At 43.7% G+C, this 18,388-nt stretch overlaps 2 protein-coding genes across 3 annotated transcripts in view; one reads left to right on the top strand and one right to left on the bottom strand.

Moving 5' to 3' along the window:
• Positions 1–5,121, top strand: part of RPP30 (ribonuclease P/MRP subunit p30) — a 54,089-nt gene extending 48,968 nt beyond the window's left edge. For both annotated transcript variants that reach the window (XM_068257946.1, XM_068257947.1), the window contains exons 11-12: positions 692–771; positions 4,201–5,121. In XM_068257946.1, the coding sequence (XP_068114047.1) occupies positions 692–771; positions 4,201–4,313 (193 nt within the window). In that variant the 3' untranslated portion in view covers positions 4,314–5,121. The remainder of the gene's footprint in view (positions 1–691; positions 772–4,200) is intronic.
• The window catches only part of ANKRD1 (ankyrin repeat domain 1), a 32,227-nt gene continuing 18,831 nt past the window's right edge, over positions 4,993–18,388 (bottom strand). The window contains exons 5-9 of the mRNA XM_068257945.1: positions 18,237–18,335; positions 13,768–13,866; positions 12,166–12,264; positions 10,869–10,967; positions 4,993–8,779 (exon numbers count right to left, since the gene is read on the bottom strand). Coding sequence (XP_068114046.1) covers positions 8,669–8,779; positions 10,869–10,967; positions 12,166–12,264; positions 13,768–13,866; positions 18,237–18,335 — 507 coding nt within the window. The 3' untranslated portion in view covers positions 4,993–8,668. The remainder of the gene's footprint in view (positions 8,780–10,868; positions 10,968–12,165; positions 12,265–13,767; positions 13,867–18,236; positions 18,336–18,388) is intronic.

Below are 18,388 nucleotides of genomic sequence, written 5' to 3'. Positions count from 1 at the left end.
TTGTCTTTTTAAGTTGGTGTATATTCTTGGTTTGAAGAGATCTGTCCTGATTCACTGATCCGTTGGTTCTTATTTATTGTGTCCCTGAGTGCTTCTACAGACTGGTGGCTCCGTACTGCGCATGTACGAGTGCGCACATTCACGCATGCGCAGCATGGAGTAGCCAGTCTTCCGAAGCACTCAGGGACACGAGTGCTTCTGAAGCCTTCCAAGGGCACACACAGTGTATCCTATGGGAGAAAAGCACTTTACAAATGTTATTGTATTGTATTGTATTGTATTGTATGGTATTGTATCATAGCCGTTGGCAACCATGATGTATCCTGTGATCTCTTAATTGATGAGCTTTCTCTTAGGCCTACAACCAATTCTAGCAAGGTTACAGCACAAGTAATCAGGGTCTATCTGCTTATTTGTTACGTTACTATAAAGTCAACTCAAAACATTTTGCTTCATATAGCATGAGGGATAGAGGAAAGATGGCTGCGCCTTTGTTGCTATGTCCCTGTTGAGATTCCCCTGACTTGCTGTCCAGTAACCTCCTAGTGCACATTAAGGCATTTCTTTGTGCATTGCATTAACTAAATAATACTTTTTTGAATACATTAGGAAGTTGGAGACATTTTTAAAATGTTCAGTGTTTAGAAGTCATAAAAGTTTGTGTTGCAAAAACTTAACAAACATTCGTCAGAGGTTTACTGTTTGGATTAGGTGAAGGCCCGGCCAAGGCTGCCTTGTCTACAAACTGCCGCTCTGTCCTCCTCCATGGCGGTAAGTCTCGCTCTTTATGTTAAGTCTTGTTTTAAATCGGTGATCAGTAAGGCTGCATCCAGCTAAAGCTGTGATATTGATGGCCGCTATCCCCTTTTAAAGGGACATTCCACTGTCACGTAAATTCATTAAATGAGTGGTGCACATATCTTTTGTATTTAAAGAAGTTGCAAGCTGAGAAACGCAATTGCAGTTTTACTCACCAGCGTCCCACTGTCTAAATGGATGGCAGACACAATACTACCAGCAACGTGAGCGCCGTGCGCGCATGCGTGGGGTCAGCGATGCATTTAGAGGCTGACAGCGGGACACTGCTGTAGCAAGGGGCACAGAAACTTCTAGGTGCTGGAAGAAGTCCCAGGTGAGTAAAACTGCATTTGTATTTCTCACCTTGCAACTCCTTTAAGACTACTTTCACACTAACTGCGTTGCCATGCGTCACGGTACACTCCTTTGCCGCAGCTCGTTGCGAGGGCAATGGAAGTCTATAGAGACTGTCACACAATAGTGAAGCGATCTGAGGGAAGTAGCAAAATCGCCGCAAGCCAGACGCGAACTGCAGTGCATTGTCGTGTGATCTGTGCCTACCACACGGATTATGCAGCAAGTCTATGGCGACGCAGTAAATGTAAACCAGCAAGTGTGCTAGCAGAGCACATGCGCAGAGCAACAGTAAACCAGTGACTTAGTTCCTGTACAGCAAAGTGTACGTCACTGTGTGGCGGGTGGCACTACAAATATTACCCTGTTAGCGCAAGAAGCCACAGGGTAATATGCATAGAGCAGTCTCTCCTGCCACAGGGCTATTGCACCGCTACAAGTTTGAAACCAGCCTTATGGCTAGTTGCAGTTGCAGAATAATTCTGCATGTCAACTCGCTGCCCATACAATACTATGGGCCTGTTCACACTACTGCATTGTAACTGATCACGTTATTCTAACTTACTGCATGCAGGCTTTGTCCAGTCTCTATTGCAGTTCACACTCATTATGTGTGTGTTATGCCTTGGACCACAGTGAACCTAGCCTTAGTGTAATGGTTAAGGGCTCTGCCACTGACACAGGAGACCAGGGTTTGAATCTCGGCTCTTTCTGTTCAATAAGCCAGCATCTATTCAGTAAGAGACTTTGGGCAAGTCTCCTTAAAGCGGAATATAACCCTGCATTTCAACTTTGCTCTAAAACATTATTTACAGCATATTATATGCAACCAGCATTTTTTTTTTTTTACTAGACCAGTATTGGAAGGGTTACACACACAGCTTTAAAGTTCCGTGGAGAGAAATGCTGCCGCAGCCGAAGTTTAGATAGATACATTTAAGTAAACACAATGTAACAAGTGGTGAATGTGACACACACTCTGACTGTGCAGGAGCTCCCGGACACAGATAGAGAGTGAGTCACATTCCTTACTTGTTACATTGTGTTTACTTAAATGTATCTATCTAAACTTCGGCTGCGGCAGCATGTCTCTCCACGGAACTTTAAAGCTCTGTGTGTAACCCTTCCAATGCTGGTCTAGTAAAAAAAAATGCTGGTTGCATATAATATGCTGTAAACAATGTTTTAGAGCAAAGTTGAAATGCAGGGTTATATTCCGCTTTAACACTGCTACTGCCTATAGAGCGCGACCTAGTGGCTTCAGCTCTGGCGCTTTGAGTCCGCCAGGAGAAAACACAATATAAATTGATTTAAAAAAATGCCCCTGGGAGGTACTCACATCGGGCGGGGGGAAGCCTCTGGATCCTATCGAGGCTTCCCCCGTCCTCCTCCTTCCCATGGCGGCAGCGATCGAGCTCCCCGAACGGCAGGGATGTAAATATTTATCTTCCCAGTGCAGGCGCAGTAACGGCTCTCGGCTCGGAAATAGCCGATCCCAGTCGGGTCCGCTCTACTGCACATCTATTTCCGAGCCGCAACATCACCCCCGCTGGAACAGGGAAAGGTAAATATTGCACAGCCTGACAAATTGCCGGCTGTGTATTCAGTGGGCTGCAGCGATACCACCGTGGGACACAGGAGGACGGGGGAAGCCTCGATAGGATCCGGAGCCTTCCCCCTACCGAGGTGAGTACCCCCCCAGGGGAACTTTTTTTTTTTTCTTAGAGTCTCTTTAATGCTATATCTTTTGTACTTTCTGTAGTGCAAACTACCCAGTTGTTTTCCTCTTTTTGGATGAGTAATCTTTGTTAGTTATTTTTACTGCTTGCATTAATGAAGCTGCAGCAGCTTTGGCACTCGCAGTCTGTCTTAGGTGTGCCTAAAGGCTCATACACACGTACCAAAAATCTGTCCAACTATCTTCCAAACTTGTCTTTTGGAAGATTAGTTGGGTGTGTGTATGGTTGGCAAACAACCAGATGACCAACTGTTAACAGGTTTTGGCGAGTTGGCGTGTGTGTACATACTAATCAGGTAAACAACTTGTGTGCTTAAAGACAAAAGAAATACCGAGAGCCCAATATAGTGTAGTATGCAAAACAAAGGGTTGGAAATTAAAAGTATATAATGTATATACTCACAAACGTGGGTTACCTCCTAGGTAACCACTGTATAGGCAGGTGAGGAGATTAGACCTGTCCTCACTCAGGATTAAAAGTCGCTCTCTGTAGATAAGGAAATAAGGGGCAACACCCCTCCACCAGAGGTGGATATTGATAATGTAAGAGTGAACAGAGGCGCCAGCAGGATAAAAGGTTCTAAAAGGCTTAAAATCCCTCAGGAGGTGGTGGTGGACTCGCCTTCCCGAAGCAGACAAGGTACCGTCAGTTTTATGACAACAGGTTTATTAATATACTCCAAAACAAACAGTGCAACGCGTTTCACGGGTATGTTCCCGCTTCCTCGGGCAATAAACAGATAGGAGTACACCGTATAGTCTCAAGGTTACGAATAGCGCCTCACTCCAGAGGTGCTATTCGTGACCTTGAGACTATACTGTGTACTCCTATCTGTTTATTGCCTGAGGAAGCAGGAACATACCCGTGAAACGCGTTGCACTGTTTGTTTTGGAGTATATTAATAAACCTGTTGTCATAAAACTGACGGTACCTTGTCTGCTTCGGGAAGGCGAGTCCACCACCACCTCCTGAGGGATTTTAAGCCTTTTAGAACCTTTTATCCTGCTGGCGCCTCTGTTCACTCTTACATTAACTTGTGTGCTTGGTCATGTTGTATGGCTGGTTGAGCATTAAGTTGGACATGTGTAAGAGCCTTAACTGATGGCTAATGTGGTACAATATCCTACTGCTGTCTTTATTTGTGATCTGCAAAGCTTCCCATTTATAGAGGGTATTTATTTAGCCACTGGCATGTTCTGCAGCGTGGATCATTTCTGTACTGTAATAATCTGTTATGGGAATTTCTATGAACATGTCCCTGCTCTGAAGTTACAGTATACTGCTCATATAATTGTTCTTTCAACTGCAGAAACCAGGAAGAGCGCGTTTGGAATAGCTTATACAGAGAAGAAGGCCCACAGTGAGGAAGAGGAGGAGGCAACAGAAGGAGAACCGCTGTGTAAAAAGGCTAAACAGAAATAGAATTTACTCTCATTTTCCAACAGTTTAAAGTGGACTTGAACTCTTGCACAGGACAGAAGGAAAACCGAAAGAAATGCACCCTGTATGTATTTAGAGAGTTTAGCCTGTTTAACTCCCCCTCTTCTCTGACTAATCACAAGTGCAATTTGATCTCAGCTGTGTCAGCTCAGGAATCTCAGCAGTCCTCGGCAGAGCAGCTAATTAGTAAACACAGGATGCTAACCCTATGTCTGCTTCCATGAAAGCAGGAAGTAGACACTGCAGATTTATTGCAGCATTTATATCAACTGTAACAAATGTTTCTCTTTATTATGCAGTGTTCTCCCCAGGCTGTTTTAGCCGGGTGCTCCACCCGGCTAGTTTTGGTGAGCACCCGGCTGTTATCAGCTCACCTCCTCCTATTCTGTAAGCAGAGTTGTGCACAGAAGCACCAACCCTGCATTTTCTCATCTTGCCCCACCCGGCTACTTTTTCAGGCCACCCGGCTACATTTTCATACCACCCGGCTAGAAAAAATTTCTGGGGAGAACACTGTTATGTTATTGCTTCTCTTTTACAGCAGAGAGAGGAAGTTCTAAGTTCTGGTCCACTTTAAAAGACTTTGCAGAATCCCTCTAGCTGGGGGATGGGCTGCAGTGACTCTCAGTGAATGACAACTGTGTGAATAAGGACAGACAACTTTTTAGTATAGTTTAGTTTAACAAGTTTATTGTTAAACAGTTGTACAGAATTTCTAAATATTTTTTTTCTAATGAAACCATTTGTGATATTGCTGGTGTAATAAATATATTAAATCACTTTCTGAACATCTCATTCGTTCTTGGATAGTTTTTGTGGTTTCACATCTTCCAGCGCTTACCTTCCCCTTCGCAGCTCTGGAAGGAACATTAATAGAACCCTGTACAGTTTTTTTAGGTGTCCTGTTGAGTGCACCAACCTCCTCCTGCGATTTACTAGCACTTAGTAGCCAGCTACTGGCTCAGCCTTCAAAGTGTAGCCATCGCTATGGAAGTCATCGCACTTCAAGGGAAGCTAAAGTGAAAATAAACTTATAACATAATGATTTGTATGTGCAGTACAGCTAAGAAACAGAACATTAGTGGCACAGATATGAGTTTCATATTGTTTCCAGTACAGGGAGAGTTAAGAATCTTCAGTTGTTATCTATGTAAAAGAGTTACTCTGAGTTCTCCAACTAATTTAGTCAGAGAGCTAATTGCTATTTTCTGAAGCACGTATACATCAAAGAAACAGTGAAAGACAACTTCAGATAAGATTTTACTGCATAGAAGTGCAAAGAGTCGTTAGCTCTGCTCTGTTTCATAGTTTAAAATACAGAGTGTAGTTTAACTGCTAATATTAGAGAATGATGCAATGTTATAAACAATTGAGACTTTTCTTTGCTACTAATGTTCTATTAATTATCCGTATTAAACATACAATTCGTTATTTCATAAGGTCTTTTCGCTACAGTGTCACTTACCTACAGTGACACAAGGTGAATTTCTGTTCAGAAGAGCAGGTTGTGTTGCAAGACGGTTGCCACTAGGTGGCGAGCTAAGACAACTTGCTCTACCTGAATCTAAAGCTTTCTCGAATTGGTATAGCTTAGGTCTTACTAATGCAAGTTGATAACCGTGTAGAATCAGGTCTGCAGATCAGAGCAGCGCACATCTCAATGCCGTTCAAGCAGAGTGTGCATTACCACAGTACTGTGATCTACGCTGATCCAAATTGCTGAACTACAGTCGAAAGTTAAATAAAATAAGTTATCTGGTATTACAAAGGATCGGTCGAGAGTCGTGCCCTTGTTCCATGTCATTCTATCAGTACAACGTATAAGAAGACACGGGTCACGGATCTCTTCTTGACATGTACAGAGTACAAAATGTACAGAAATTACAATACAGCTGTACAAAAGGACAGTCCATATAGTACTACTTTAACCTTTTGCCATTGCTTGTCCATCTCATTTCATCCAGTGTTTTGACTCTTCTTTCACAATCATCAGTCATAACTGAGGCCCGATGTCTCTGGAGGATCTTCAGAACCACGTATGGTGGTTAGATCCTACATACAGGACAATCTGGCTTTAGCCACCATGTCTGAGTAGCTTGCGGCCCATTCTGCATCTGTGTGCTAGAGCCACGGGGGATCCACATACAGCTACAGCCTACCTGTTCTGTCATTTTCTGAGATGCCAGTCAACAGGCTGTCCAGTTTCTCTTCAGCATTCGCTATCGAGAGAAGAAAAGTAGGACGATGCCAAGATCAGCGTGACAACTCAATAAAACGATACCTCAAAAGCTGTGCTGCCAGGATCTACCTAAGTGCTTCAGTAAATCTGGGGATACAGAGCTATCCTCTTTAGCTGTTCCCTCAGATTCATAAAGCAGAGCCATGGCTCTAGGTAGATGTCAACCTTTACTGCAAGCTACTTGTACGGGGGTTCAGTATAAATTCATTGCTTGAATCCTTATTTTTTTCAGAATTCACTGTGCTGTGCAAAGCAGCCTTGCTGTAGGTCAGTGGGGTTTATTTATAACACGTGCCTAAAGAAATGGTGGTATTTTTGGTAGGCATTTTGGGGAGTGCAATTTTGTTATTGATGTGAAACGTCTTTTACGCTCAACTCAAATGCAGTTAAATGCAAGACCGACTTAAAACGAGGACTTAAAGGGGAACTGAAGAGAGAGGTATATGGAGGCTGCCATGTTTATTTCCTTTTAAGCTATACCAGTTGCCTTGCAGCCCTGCTGATCCTCTGCCTCTAATACTATTAGCCATAGCCCCTGAACAAGCATGCAGCAGATTAGGTGTTTCAGACTTTAAAGTCAGATCTGACAAGACTAGTTGCATGCTTGTTTCTGGTGTTATTCAGATACTACTGCAGAGAAATAGACCAGCAGGGCTGCCAGGCAACTGGTATTGATTAAAAGGAAATAAATATGGCAGCCTCCGTATACCTCTTACTTCAGTTCCCCTTTAAAATTAACCAGGCAGTTCTCCTGTTAGATAACAGTGCTCTTGGATACCAGAACTCATAGAAAAGGATGTGATTAGTTTAATCGGCCAAAAGAGTGGTAAGGTTTTCATGTTGGTCATGTGCGCTTGACCAGGAAGAGGTCTTGGCAAATCAGAGCCTTACACGTCAGCTGATCAAGCTTATCACAGGCTGCTTATTTTATGAGTTCTGAAACACACAAGCATTTCTGTCAGTACTTACTATAGAGACATGAACCGAGCGATCGAAAGCTTAGACATGCCCCCTGCCCACGTCGCACAGCTGTGTGACCACTTGGGAGCTTAGCAACACCCCCTGCCCACGTCACACAGTGACTGGTTGGGAGCTTAGACATGCCTCCTGCCCACGTCACACAGCTGTATGACTGGTTGGGAGCTTAGCAACACCCCCTGCTCACATGTCACACAGCTATGTGACTGGTTGGGAGATAAGCCACACCCCCTGCCCACATGTCACACAGCTATGTATCTGGTTGGGAGCTTAGCTTAACTCCCTGACCACGTGTCACAATTATGTGTCCGGTATGGGTTTACTTTAAAGGATTAATTTAGAGGTCCCAAAGCTTAATACCTCTAATTAGTTACAGCCAATTAAGGATTGTCTTTTAAAATGCATTAAATCTAGAATCTAGTTGCTATGGGTAACGCCACCATTTTCTTTGGCATACATTTTTTTTTAAAATAAAATCCACTAATACACCTAGTGCAGTCACACCCAGTGCTCAGACTGAAGCTCTGACCTAATTGGTCGGTTCTAGTTGGCACAATGATGTACTGCTGTTCTAAGCAAACACAGCTGTTTATACCCCCTCCTTTACAAACATTCTAGTTTTCTTTAGTCTCCTGTTTTAGTGGCTTCGCTAGGTGAGGAACCTTCTCACGCTTTTCATTAACAAGCGGGCGGCCCAGACCACTGCAGAAGCCTGACATTTTCCAACATACAGCCAGGATTATTCTCTGGCTTACCCGCGATGATAATCATGTCCGTCACAACACCATGGCTAATGCCCAGTACGTGTTGCTCCTTGACGTACGTTCAGCAGAATAAAATTACAAATATGACATCTTAACAGGAAAAAAAAAAGTCATTTGGGCAAAAAAGATCTGCTTCTTTCACCTGAAACAAATATTCCTGCCCTCATGGAATTAGTATAAAGCACAATGTAGTCTACGCATTCACAATCAATAAATAAATAAATACATTAAAAAACAATAACACATTAAAAGTGCAAGAAGTTTAAAAAAAATGGAATTGTCCTATCAAAGCTTCTCGAAGCAAAAAAACAAAAAGTGCTGCAGCAAATGCCTCTTCAGATTGTGCCGTTTTCCTGTCAAAATTTCTGTATGTGGGAGTCCTTGTATGACTTCTCCTGGAGGCCATTGAATATCTCCTTGACGCCATTTTGCCACTGAAGGACAAGCTCCATTGCTGTCTTTCCCGCCTGTCGGAACAGTTTGAAGAAAAAGAATTACTGAGAGCTGACAATTTTCAAAGCTTAAAGTAATTGCACAGATTAAACTTTGTATTTAAAATGTTTACAGCACTCCATGAAGCGCTATTGGACATGATTTTACTATGGCTTCCACAGGCTACAGTACCATAAGTGATCCTATTCACCTCGCTTGGATTTAGTAGAGATTTGGCTATTAAACAGCAAGCATTGGCCATATCTAACCTGGCCATAATGTCCACTTGAAAGATTAGTGGTTCAGTGGCATATTAAAAATTGCAGGGCCTTGCCAGATAATAACTCTAGGATTCCCCATATCTCCAGCTAGGCACGACTGTGGTAAGCAGACCTCATGTTTATATGGAATACAATAGAGCTGTGAAGTAACGTGCATTGGACATTTTAGCATCTGCATGTGGTGACTGAGCCAGTACAGATGGAAAACTCTAAACATTAGCCACTAGATAATTACCGTGGCCTAATTGATGAACGTGAGTATTCCTCTCACGTTAACTGTCATTTGCCTTCCTTTACTCAAGCACTGTGGTCAAGTTTTCCCAAACACTAGATGTAGCTCCACCTCCCGTGTATAATTAGCAGTGTAGCAGGAGTGTCTCTCACCTAATCCATGGCTCCCGCGGGGATCCCAGACCTTCCCTGTCCTGCACGGCTCCCCTTAAAGGGACTCCGAGCAGTGCAGAAACTATGGAAAGATGCATATCATTTTAAAGCTCTCTTTCTCCTCTTTCCAATGATATATAAACCACCGCCCTACGCCTTTTAGTTTTCGCTATTTTCGCGATCGAAATTGCAGCGGCCGCAACTTCGATCGCGAAGATAGAGAAAACTAAAAGGCATAGGGAGACGATTTAGGGGTCGTCAGAAAGAGGAGAAAGAGAGCTGTAAAATGATATCCATCTTTGCATAGTTATATTGTATTACACAGGGCGACTTTTTCTCAAAGTCAGCAGCTCCATTCATCAGGAAAAAGTCGCCCTGTGTAATACAATATAACTATGGAAAGATTATATCATTTTAAAGCTCTCTTTCTGACGACCCCTAAATCGTCTCCCTACGCCTTTTAGTTTTCTCTATTTTCGCGATCGAAGTTGCAGCCGCGGCAATTTCGATCGCGAAAAATAGCGAAAACTAAAAGGCGTAGGGCGGTGGTTTATCTATCATTGGAAAGAGGAGAAAGAGAGCTTTAAAATGATATTCATCTTTCCATAGTTTCTGCACTGCTCGGAGTCCCTTTAATGCTGATTATGCGATCAGCTGAAGCCAACACTAGAGGAGCAGTGCGGGAGAAGAGGTCTGCGATTCCCGCAGAAGCCATGGATTAGGTGAGACGTTCCCGCTGCACTGCTAATTATACACAGGAGGGGGCACACGGGGATGCCAGGGACACACACAGGACACAGAAGGCGACACATGGAGGATACCAATTGGGGGAGAACATCTACAAGGCATTCCTCGAACATGGATGCACCAGGTTTAAATTATATTTTTTTCCCTGGTTTTTGCCCTCTAAACCTAGGTGTGTCTTATATTCCGGAATGTCTATAGGGTGCCAAATACAGTACTTTATATTATTTAAATTTGCATGCAGTTATTTGCATTTTATTGACAGTTTTCATCGTCTAATATGGCATGAGTAAAAACTGAATGTTCAGGGACATTTCAGAAAAGCAAACACTCCTATCAGCAGGGGCTTGCGATCAACATTTCTTGTTACAGTATATATAGATAAGATATGCTGATTCATTATTTTACCATTTTCAGAAACCGGTTACTGTATTTAGAGCATCAACATATAGATTAAATTGCATAACCTTTTGGAATCCAAAGTGCTCTACACTGTACAGTAGAGTCTTCAGCATTGAAAAACAAGGTGGGAGTTATGTGGGTTTTTCATAATATACGGTATATGATCTTATTTGTTTTTACAGTTTGAGGCTTTTTTTGAAAGTAACAAAATGTTTTAGAGAACAGAATCTGACTCCACGCGAAGACTTATATTTATCCTGATCTGAAGTATATACCTTACAAAACAAGGTGGGACATTTTGTCAGAGACTTACACAGTTCTTGATGGTTAAATTGACTCCATAGAGGATCAAGAGTCTCATCATTTTGTAACGATTTAGTCTGACTCCATCGTGCATTGGCGTGTCTCCCTCCTGCAGAAAAGAAAAATAACTCCACATTAGCTGAACCGTTAACTGAACTAGAAAAGGATCTCAAACTTCTATGGCCTATGTCATTAGTCATTCTTTATTTCAACTACATGGCCTATATCATTGCTTGTTCTTTATTTCAGATATATGGCCTATATTATAGCTTGTTCTTTATTTCAAATATATGGCCTATATCTTTGGTCATTCGTTATGTCAAATATATGACCTATATCATTAGTCATTTTTTAGTTTATATATGGCCTGCATTATTTCATTTGTCATTCTTTATTTCAAATATATGGCCTCATTGGCCTATATTATAGCTTGTTCTTTATTTCAAATATATGGCCTATATCATTGATTATTTATTTCAAGTATATGGCCAATATCATTGGTTATTCATTATTTCAACAACAGCAAAAATAATCACGATCCGAAAATTCTAATCAAAAGCGCACAAACAAAAGAAGAAATTGCAAAACGCAGAATTGCAGATATGGAAAAATGCCTCCAAAAATCACATGGATAGGTGTGGGGGCTGCCTTCACCTCCCTGGCGTTCAATTTCTGCTGTAATTATGTGCAAAACCTGGTTCAAATCATTTTCATGAAATGTTTGCCTGTGACCTACTATAATGTGCCAAGCAAGGGTCTAGTATACATTATACAAAATCATGTAGTAAAAAAAAAAAAAGGCCACAATTTCCCCAGTCTTCAGCTTTTTGGCAGAACACATGGTTTTTCACATACAAGTTTTCACATTAAAATTCAGGTTCTTGTGTGAATTTTTGCATAAAGGTTTCCAGAGTGTGCACAAATTTGCAAAGCAGTGTGAATTTGAATGCGAAAAATGCATCCGTTAAAAACAGAACCCTGGCTTAGAATTGCTGGACGAGCCTGACTCGTCCATATTGTTTTCAGCCATTTTTTCTTGGACGAGTCAGGCCCATCCATCCCGCCAGGGAGGTTATATGGACAGTATCAGTGCAAACCAGGGAAGCTGTATTTTTTTTTTATTAAGTTCAGCAACCACAGCTTTCACCATGTCTCAGTATAGGTCCGCTGTTATTGGCAGCTGGGATAACATAGCGATTTGCTAGCCCTAGTTTCATGTGTAATGCTAACAGGTATGTTAGGAATTACTCTTTTTTGCATATCAATATCTAACTGAAATACATATTTAAGGAAACCGTGAATCTCACCCGGTCTTTGGCATTTAAATCCGCTTCGCATGCGATAAGGTGTTCTGCACAGTCGTACTGCCCACATCTGACGGCGACATGGAGGGGAGTGCTAAGCAACTAGAAAAGAAGAACAAGGCGGAGATGATTCAGAAAAGCAGGCATGGGTCTTTGCACTTAGATATGTATAGCTCATGAGTTTGCAGTGATATAAATAACAAAATATGTAAAGCAGTAAGCTTTCACTCCAAGAGATCAGCTTTCTCAACCGTGACATGAACTGTATACAAATCTGAATGATCTATTTATGGCAAGGGTGTAGCTAGGTATCATGGGGCCACAAAGCTAAGTTTTGGCATCCGCCCCCCCCCCCTCCCCCCCCCACACACACACACAACAAATTTAGGTAGCCAGAATTTGATTGGCCCAATTATTCCAAGCTGCATATAATGTATTCTAAACATACTGTGTATACTCGTGTATAAGCTGAGTTTTTGATGCCAAAAGTGGGGGTCTCGGCTTATACACGAGTCAACTGTAATTTATGAAGCCCCTTCCCCCCCCCCGTGCACCACAATGTGCTTTAGACAAGTCTGTGTGGCCACATAAGCTCTGCCCCCCGCCACCATCGTGGCGATGGTGCATAGTGTTTTAAAATTTAAATTATTATACACAGTAATTAAAAACACTTTTCTGCATTTTAAAACACTATTTTAAACAAGAGTTCAGGTCAGTGCGGCCTTACAAGCCCCTTCGCCATTGCCATACGCCGAGTACAAGTTTTATGCGCCACCCTTCCCCCCCCCCCCCCTCCCCTAACCCCCGTGCTCCGACAGATGGGAATTTGTGCAGAAACTATTGCAAGTCCGTACGGCCGCGTAAGCTGAAAACACTTTTCTGCATTTTAAAACACTTTGCATGTGGCGATGGTGGGGGGCGGAGCTTATGCGGCCGTATGGATTTGCTATGGTTCCTGTACAAATGCCCATCTGTCGGAGCACAAGGGGGGAGTGGGTGACGGATAACACTTGTACTCTGCACATGGCGATGGCGAAGGGGGGTGGGGCTTATGCGGCTGCACTGACCTGAACTCTTGCACAGAACAGAAGGAAAACATAGACATGTACCCCCTCATCTGTTTCTAATCACAAGTTGTAATGTTTTGTCTCCCCTGTGTCTGACTGCCATGGCAGAGCAGCTAATTTTTAAGCACAGGATGTTAACACTATGTCTGTTTCCATGAAGGGAGGAAGTAGACAATAGACAAACTGCAGATTTATTGCAGGATTTGTTATTATGCTGTTCCATATCTTTTAGAGCAGAGAGGAAGTTCTGAGTTCAGATCCGCTTTATTGCACAATAGGTATCTATTGTATAACTCGATGGGCCACTCTGGGTCACACAGAGCACTATGTGTTCTACGCCATAAGGCCACTGCATTTTCTACCCTCGGCTTATACGGGAGTCAATAATTTTTCCCAGTTTTATTAGGTAAAAGTTTTTGGGGTCGGCTTAAACAGGAGTATATACGGTACATATTAGCAGAAATATATCTCACTGGCCCTCTCTAGTAATGACAGATGTGAGATACAATTAGTAATGGAATTTGTCAATGTCAGGCACCTTGTCTCTTGCATTGACGGCTGCTCCTTTGTTTAGCAGAAATTTCAGAACTTCAACACTTCCACCCCGGCAGGTCCAGTGAACCGCTGTAGATTCAAGCTGTGAAAGAAACAAGATGTGTAATAAACCACATCTACTGTATTTGTATTGCAGTACTGACAGCATATGACTTCTGTATATAGGCATCAGAGGCATTTAATTTAACGTGCCAAGAGGGGCAAAATGTTTCATTTAGATGAGATAAAGAAATAAAATGGACGTCACACCTGGGCTACAAATGAATGGTGATGCGGTGCCATGTGCTGTGACATTGCATGCGCATTACCGGAAATCACAATTTCTGCAGCGTTTTACTGCACTTTTGAAGCGTTTTTTTTTTTCATTTTAAAGGACACCTGTAATGTAAAAAGAAAAGTTAGATACTTATCTCAGTAGGGGAAGCAGTGGCCTAACTACAATTCAAGGGACCCCCCAGCTTCCCTTGCCTCCCCTTGGTGCCCTTCACGGCCTTGAGGCCCACCTCACAAGGATCATATAACAAATGTGGCCATCACACCCATAACAAGTGCAGCCACAACAAACCTAATCTGAAGTATAGTCCCCTGTATAGGAGGAAGGGAGGTTAGTAGTTGCGGCCCCCACAGCTCTGGGCCCCACTGCGATCCCTGAGGCTGATCCCCCCCCCCCCTAGTTAGGCCCCTGGGAGGAAGCCTCTGGTAGGTCCAGAAGCTTCCCTGGTCTTCCTACCCCCTCCTGAGCTGCGCTGGGACCCTCTAAACAGTCTTTAATGTTGAATATTGCTAACAGCTGCACTCCCCTCTGTATTCAAGGGTGGCCACACTGCACACGTGCAAAATATGGCCTGTGCACGCCATGCACAAGCGCCTCCGTGCAACTTTGCAGGCGGGAACCCACTGGCAAATGGAAAAAAAAATGTAAAATACCAAATGCAGTATTTTACAGACCTAAATTATTTTTCCGAAATGCCATTAGTGAATTAAGGCCTTTTTATTCCAGTCTATCTTTTCATTAAATATGCCCACTTTCTTGGCTCTCTGTTTACTGCTAAATTATTATTGTAACCTTCACTGTTTGTTGAAAAATACTGGCAGCTGTTATTTTTTCTTCTAAATGTGGAATATAAAAATGGCCTAATAAGCACCACTCGGAGCTGTAAAATTGCACCGGACAAATGTCTTTGTTATGGAGTGTAGACATTAAATCCAATTTGTGAAGTACTCAGCCTATTAAAATACAATGAATCTCTGATTAATCTCTGATTTGGCTCTTTTGTTATTTCAGGGTGTCACTGAGTTCCCACCGCTAATGTTGCTTAACTGCCTGAGAGATTCTGGGCAAGGGCTGTGGCTCTCACCACGCAGATGGCTGTAAAGGTAACTCCGAATTAGCCTGTTACTTTTACATCAGAGATTCTGGGCAAGGGCTGTGGCTCTCACCACGCAGATGGCTGTAAAGGTAACTCCGAATTAGCCTGTTACTTTTACATCAGAGATTCTGGGCAAGGACTGTGGCTCTCACCACGCAGATGGCTGTAAAGGTAACTCCGAATTAGCCTGTTACTTTTACATCAGAGATTCTGGGCAAGGGCTGTGGCTCTCACCACGCAGATGGCTGTAAAGGTAACTCCGAATTAGCCTGTTAGTTTTACATCAGAGATTCTGGGCAAGGGCTGTGGCTCTCACCATGCAGATGGCTGTAAAGGTAACTCCGAATTAGCCTGTTACTTTTACATCAGAGCTTCTGGGCAAGGGCTGTGGCTCTCACCATGCAGATGGCTGTAAAGGTAACTCTGCATTAGACTGTTATTTTTACTTCAGGGCTTCAGGACCTTCTAGAATTTGGCAACCTTCTATAACAGAAATACTGTTTGTATTCTAGTAGCTTCTCAAGCAGTTAACCACTTCAGCCTACAGCGTTGAGAATCGTATGCATCCGAGTAACGTTCACCTCCCATTCATTCACCAATAACTTTATCGCTACTTATCTGCTAATACATGCAACCGTAATTAAAACTCATGTATATTATTTGCCCATTTGTCCCGGTTATTACACCATTTAAATTATGTCCCAATCACAAGTTATGGTGCCAACATTTTATTTAGGAATAAAGATGAATTTTTTCAATTTGCGTCCACCACTATTTACAAACTTATAATTTAAAAAAATATATAATAAGATACTCTCTTGACATGCATATTTAAAAAGTTCAGACCCTTGGGTAATTATTTGTGTTTTGTTTGTTTGTTTTTTATTGTAATTTTTTTTTATTTTTTTTATTAAATGTATTTGGGTAATAGGTAATTTTTGGTGTGGGAGAAAAACAAATTATTTTAAATGTAAAATAATGTAATTCTTTATTAAAAAATGTATGTGGGTGCAGTTTACTATTTGGCCACAAGATGGCCACAGTTAAAGTCCTGGAAGTGTACGATCACGCTTCCAGGAACAATAAAGAGCATGGGAAACTTTTTTTTTGGGCAGAAATACCGCGGTCTCTGATTAGAGAGCGTTGGTTTTTCTGCGGGGAACTTAGATTGGTGAATGGGGAACTAATGTCAGGCAGTGGGAGCACGCGCAATCGCGCGCCTCATGCAGCAGCACAGTCTATCTGGACGGATATGTCCGTCCAGATAGACTTAAGTGGTTAAATGCTCTGATGTGGCAACTATGCTATATAAACACAGATGCTTTGGAGACATGGCTGGATTTAAGGCAAGGCCACAAAGGCCATGGCCTAGGGCAGGAGTCCCCAACCACCGGGCCGCGACCCACTGCCGGTCCGTTGGCAGTCTCCTACCGGGCCGCGGCGTGTCTGGCCTCTCGCCCCTCCCCCCGCGGCCACCGCTCCTGTTACCTTATGAGCGGCGGCCGCTTCCTTCCTTATAGTCCCCCAGGCGCCGCTCTCCTCTTATCGGCAGCATCTTACAGCAGCGCATATTGCGACTGCTGTAAGAAAGGGAAGGAAGCGCATCAGCGGCTTCCTGTAGCGGCGATATGCATCGCCGTTACCATGGGAAGCGGCCGCCGCTCATAAGGTAACAGGCGCGCGGCCGTTTGGGGAGAGGGGCACTACCTACACACCCACCCATACTAGGGCGCTACACTGGGCACTCACCTAGCTATACTGGGGCGCCATACTGGGGAACTATACTAGCCATACTGGGGCGCTATACTGGGGCAAAATACTAGCTATACTGGGGCACTATACTGGCTGCACTGGGCACTATACTAGCTATACTGGGGCACTATACTGGCTGCACTGGGCACTATACTAGCTATACTGGGGCACTATACTGGCTGTACTGGGCACTGTACTAGCTATACTGGGGCACTATACTGGCTGCACTGGGCACTATACTAGCTATACTGGGGCACTATACTGGCTGCACTGGGCACTATACTAGCTATACTGGGGCACTATACTGGCTGTACTGGGCACTGTACTAGCTATACTGGGGCACTATACTGGCTGTACTGGGCACTGTACTAGCTATACTGGGGCACTATACTGGCTGTACTGGGCACTATACTGGCTGTACTGGGGCACTATACTGGGCACCATACTCGCTGTACTGGGCACTATACTAGCTATACTGGGGCACTATACTGGCTGTGCTGGGCACTATACTGGCTGTACTGGGCACTATACTAGCTATACTGGGGCACTATACTGGCTGTACTGGGCACTGTACTAGCTATACTGGGGCACTATACTGGCTGTACTGGGCACTATACTGGCTGTACTGGGGCACTATACTGGGCACCATACTCGCTGTACTGGGCACTATACTAGCTATACTGGGGCACTATACTGGCTGTGCTGGGCACTATACTGGCTGTACTGGGCACTATACTAGCTATACTGGGGCACTATACTAGCTATACTGGGGCACTATACTGGCTATACTGGGGCACTATACTGGCTATACTGGGGCACTATACTGGCTATACTGGAGCACTATACTGGCTATACTGGGGCACTATAATAGCTATACTGGGGCACTATACTGGGGAAACTATACTAGCCATACTGGGGCAACTAAACTCCCTATCTCCCTATACTGGGGCAACAACCCCCCCCCCCAACCCACTGCATATGACACTGTCCACTAGGTCGCGCATCGCCGACGACCCCTCCCCCCCCAACCAAACCCCCCCCCCCCCCCCCCCCGATCCCCAGAGAAAAATTTGGTCAGAAAGCGGTCCCCGAGCCGGAAAAGGTTGGGGACCCCTGGCCAAGGGCACAGGGAAGTAAGGGGCGGACAGCCGTGGGCACACTCAGGCAGTTAAATTGCCAAACATGGAAATGACAGTGGACACAGACCCGGTCCGCGGCAGTGAAGGACATTACACAATGGGGGGAGGACAACAAAGGAACAGGGCGGGTGGATGGTAGGATTGGTGACAGTGGGCCTAAAATGTACAAATCCGGTCTCCGATTCTCATACCATGTCGCGGAAATCTAGGTTTGCTCCGGCTTCAATTAACTTCTCGACAATGGTGAGGTGTCCTTCTGAGCACGCTCTGTGCAGTGCGGTGCGTCTGTACTGTGAACAAGCACAAAGCCCAATGTAAAAAGCAAATTAAAAATTAGCATACT

Source organism: Hyperolius riggenbachi, chromosome 10 (genome assembly GCF_040937935.1).
Source record: "Hyperolius riggenbachi isolate aHypRig1 chromosome 10, aHypRig1.pri, whole genome shotgun sequence".
NCBI lineage: Eukaryota > Metazoa > Chordata > Amphibia > Anura > Hyperoliidae > Hyperolius > Hyperolius riggenbachi.
Note: the sequence above shows the minus strand (reverse complement) of the source record. Positions and strands in the feature narration are given on the sequence as shown.